Source organism: Erigeron canadensis, chromosome 8 (assembly GCF_010389155.1).
Source record: "Erigeron canadensis isolate Cc75 chromosome 8, C_canadensis_v1, whole genome shotgun sequence".
NCBI classification, from domain to species: domain Eukaryota; kingdom Viridiplantae; phylum Streptophyta; class Magnoliopsida; order Asterales; family Asteraceae; genus Erigeron; species Erigeron canadensis.
In genome coordinates this window covers 33,703,641-33,708,518 of record NC_057768.1, presented here as the reverse complement: position 1 = coordinate 33,708,518, position 4,878 = coordinate 33,703,641, and the positions used below count along the sequence as shown (strand labels likewise).

Here is a 4,878-nt window from a genome sequence, read left to right as displayed (position 1 = left end):
CCTCGCTCTTAATTATTTCCTTTGTGTGACTAATTACTTGAATTTTTATTTTTACTTGTTAGACTATAAATTTATAAATAAATTGTGATGTTAGATTTTATATTATTTTTATTAATGAGTTGTTTGGTAGTGAGAAAATTCCTTACCAATAATTTTATCTGGGATCTTATGTATTTTTCTAATAATTATGAATTTGTAATTGTTAGATTTTAGATAAAGTTGTTAATGGTTTAGGGCCAGGAAAGCCAATTAATTGATGTGTTAAACCAAGTTGTCGAACATGCAAAATGAAACCGTCAAACATCTATTCATTCATTGTCCTTTTGCGGATGCCCTATGGAGCCTGTTTCAAGCGTGGGGTCACACCACTATACAAAAGTCCAGTAGTCTTAAAGAGTTAATGGACTTCCACAAAACTACTACCTTTAATCCTATGAAACAACTGCTTATCAACCTTGTCTTCGACAACAAGCAACCATCACCATTTATCAAGGATTTGAAAATGTACAACTAGTTTTCTTTGGCTCCTTAATAGGGTTAGGAACTCTTTCAACATTTAGTGCTTTTTTTTTTTTTTTGTTATTGTATATCTACCCTAGCTTCTTGCTAGGTTCATGTCAATAATATTTCAATTTTAATGTTAAAAAAAAATCAAATTGTCAGTCAGAAGAGTATATATATTTTTTAATAATTTAACAAAAAAAAATCAATTTTGAAGCTTTTTAATTTTAAATTTTATACTTATGTTTATCTTAAAGCTAAAATTTGTTTTAATTGTAAATTGTTTTTATAAAATTTTAAAGTTAAAGAATACTTATGTGTTTATTATAAAGGTCAAATTACTTATGTGTTAAATCCTACTTATATATTAGTATTTTACCCGCGCGTTACTACGGGACACATTTTTTAGATGATAATATTTCGGTACTAATTTGATAAAGTCATTAACAAACATTAATTTGATAGTATAAAAATATAAGAAAAATAGCTAATAATCACTTTAATGGAAAATAAACGTCACGCCAAAACTAACAAACATGATTACAACTAATATGACTTGGTTTTCCAAAAAAAAACGGAAAAAATAAAATAAAATTCCTCATGTAATAAAACCGTAAATGTGGGAAATTAATTAGACAAATGTAAGACGTAATGTTAATGGAAATCATTGTTAAATATTAAAAGCGTCATGTATAAATGAGAGTTGTTTAATAGAAACATAAGAACCTAATATAGAAATTTTTGGGGTTAAAGCATAAAGAAGCAAAAGTTAAATATAGTTATACTTCATGTATTATATTCTTGTACAAAACATGTTATTGATGGGGAAAAATGTAAAAGATAAAAACATTAAGGGGTTAAAAGGTATAAGGTAAAAGTTTATGGGTAAAATATAAAAGATTAAAACTTTAGAGGCTAAAAGGTAAAGAGGTGAACATGGACAAAAATGTAAAAGATTAAAACCTTAGGAGGTTAAAAGGTAAAGAGATGAAAGTTACATGAATGTGTAATTGTATGTTATGTATAAGTTGTAAAAAGAAAATTGGTTTTTAGTATAGATATAATATGTTTGTATTGGTGTTTTCATACTTTGGTTTTATACATAAGGTTATGTTTATGATGTTTTAATGTTGTTTAATAATTTTAACTGGATTTCTATTTTACATGTATTGATGGACTTACACTAAAGTATGTTAGGTTATGTGTTTGTTATTTTTCCCTACCCGTAATGTAACCAGGGGATACTCGGTAGACCTGCTTTTTCCTATTTTAGCGGGAGATCCTTATGAAAACAGTCTGAGTGAAAAGTACGACTGTTTACATCTTACCACCAATCTCGCATACAGGGATCGACTCTTGTTATTTCAAGAGTGTAAAAAAATATAATAAATACTCTCTTCGTCCTATTTTAAGTTTCCTAGTTTGACTTTCAAAGTTTATTTCTTTAAACTTAACCGTAATTATCTTTTATTGTGCTATACCGCTATATAACATTTGATATAAAATATATGAGTGGATTGAGTTTTTTGGTGTACTTTCCATGATATAAATTTTTTCAACTATCATAAAATACATACAAAGATATTTATGGTCAGAGTTTAAAAAAAAATTAAAAATCAAACTAACATTGTATCTTTTTAGTAAGACGTTTAAAGTTAGGTTTTAGTTTGATTATATTAAAAAAAATATGTATATCACCAATTAAATATATTTAGTTAATGGTTATTGATGATGTATAAATCATTAAAATATTAAGAAAAAAATAGTTAAACAGTTAAACTTCTAAATTAATGAGTTTTTTTTTTCAAATTAAAAATTATAAAATACAACATCAATATCTTAGCTATATCTAAGCAAATGTCACTTTTTTCTTTAAACTTTTAAGCCTTTGAATTATCAAATATGTCTTTATTCTAATAACTATCATTATCCATTAATCCATTGAATGTCTTAAAATACCCTTATCCTCTAACCTAAGGTAATCTAACGCATATAACATAAAACACAATCCTCTACCGTCTTCATCATCACCCACACAACCACCCTTCACTCAACTGGTGATAGATTATTTAACAGCCGTTTGCGGCTTTGTGCGAGTACCTTCTAGTTACAGTTAAATAAAAAAATAAAAAAATAAAGAAATAGCTTAAAATTCCTTTTCAAAGTTGGAATATCTTCGTTTTCAAACCTTTTGTCAAGTTGGAAAGTAAACTGAAAAAAACCCCAAAAAATACAACAAAGTAACGAACTTCAACGTTTAATAATATTCCATTACTCTGCACTTTTAACCCCCTTAGAATTGTTCTTTTGTCAATTCCAACCCCAAATATCACACAACAATTCGCACATTCTTCAGATGAATACTCACTCATCAAAATTCATCAATCATCAGATACCAATCTCACCAGATATCAATCAATCAAAATCTAATATGATATTTCTAATTATATACGTTCATTCATATTCATTATATCTATACCTAACACTAATATAGCTAACTAACGGTTTACTGTAATTCCCTTCAATTTCACTTTTTTACTGACTGTAATTGCATCCCTGAACCACATACTTTCGCCTAGGGTTTGGACGGAAACCAGTAACAAACGGCGGAGCATCACGGCAAGACTTAACGGCGGACTTAACCGGATACCGTGGCGGTTTCCTCGCCGTAAAATCAACCAGCGAACCATCTGACGGAACAGGCGATATCGTCTTCAACGATTTCACAGGAAACAAAACCGCTCTGATCTTCGATTCCGGCGAAACACGGCGATACTCTTCCACAACGGCTTTGAGATCATCGTCTCCGGTGACGGAAACGAGCACATCCAGATCTTCAGACGGTAGTTTACACTTCAACTCGCCGGAGAATCCACACGCTTCGAAGAATTTGACGGAGAGTTCAGAGAACGAGATGGAACGGTCGACGGAGAGGATTCTGGTGTGGCCGCCGATGTAACGGAGCTTGCCGTCGATCTGACGTGGCATGATTTTTCCGTTGTAACTGTAGAGAAATTTGATTGTTGACGGTAACGGTGACGCAGAGTTAACGGAATCAGTTACGCGAGTCATGGTTATTGAAAAAGTGTAGAAGACGCTAGAAGATTTGTTGAGGGTCTTCAGGTGCTAAAATCTGACATATGGCTTGTATTTATAGGGCACAGTAGTTATTGTATTTGGAATAGGAATAGGAATTTAATTTACAAAGTTGGTTCCTTTAGTAATTGTTGTGTTACTTTTGGTCCCTGAGTTTTCCATTTCAATATCGGATTGGAATATTTATTAAGATTGTTTTTTTGTTAGAAGCATCCTCTAAATTTTGTTAAACAAACCAACGTAAATATCTAAACTTTTATGAATATATAAATGAAAATCTTATATCAAGTATGAAGTTGGGTTTCTGAAATAAACATACATTAATATCAACTATTTCAATAGAAGATTAAGAACAAAATACGAGTATACATTTGACTACTCAATAGTCAATATATATATTCATTTTATAATGACAAAGACAAAGAATACTGCATATATTAATGTTGAAGAGAGTTCTCACACTTTTTAAGTATAGATTAAGTTTATGTATGTGTATATACTTACAATGTCGATCATCAATTTACACGCATGAATATCTTTTAAAAAAGGTTCATATAAAAACGGTATATAAAACAGATTAATTTGATATAGTGATGTTCGTTGTGAAAAATTGAATACCATTAAGGGCAAAGGTGTAGTTGGCTTGTTTCATCGACAAAAAGCATCGGCAACCATCGGCAAACCTATAACATTTGTATCGGCAAGTTTTGACAAGCAACATCGGCATGTTTCTGCCGATGGTAGTGAACGTTGGGGCCTGACATTTGAACATTGGGAGCGTGTGTTTTTTTTTTAAAAAGGTCAAAAGTGACCGTTTTTTTTTCAAAAAATTTTACAAAACTTACCCCTATCCTTATTTATTATACATACAACATAATCTCACTTTCATTTTCACTTACAAAATTATACTTACTCTCTATATACCTCATCTATTTCACATATATTCTTAAACATGATTCCTACTAAAAAATCAACCAAAAATTACTGAGCACCGAGAAATCAACTCCCATTTTAACTTCCTAGGACCGTTGAACACGATTTTAGCGGTTCTTCAAATCAATATCAAACTCAAACACAAACCACGATTAGTGAAGATTTCTCTCAATTGTTAACCGATGAGTTCCCCGTGCAAGTCGACATGAGCCGCTTTTAACTTCCTAATTCCCAACCCACGATCACTTTTCTTGATGATGATGATAATGAGCAAGTGCAACCCGACGAGGCATATGTCAACATGCGAGACACCTCTAGCGAGGACAAGGTGGAGGCGCCACCTCCACC

The 4,878-nt window shown here is 31.1% G+C and overlaps 1 protein-coding gene across 1 annotated transcript; it reads right to left on the bottom strand.

Annotated features, from left to right (window-relative positions):
- Nucleotides 1-2,742: 2,742 nt before the first annotated feature.
- On the bottom strand, nt 2,743-3,615 carry LOC122580177. Its single transcript, XM_043752450.1, has one exon. It carries the CDS (start codon nt 3,571-3,573, stop codon nt 3,037-3,039), a length of 537 nt encoding a protein of 178 aa, XP_043608385.1. The 5' UTR covers nt 3,574-3,615; the 3' UTR covers nt 2,743-3,036.
- Between the last annotated feature and the right edge of the window lie 1,263 nt (nt 3,616-4,878).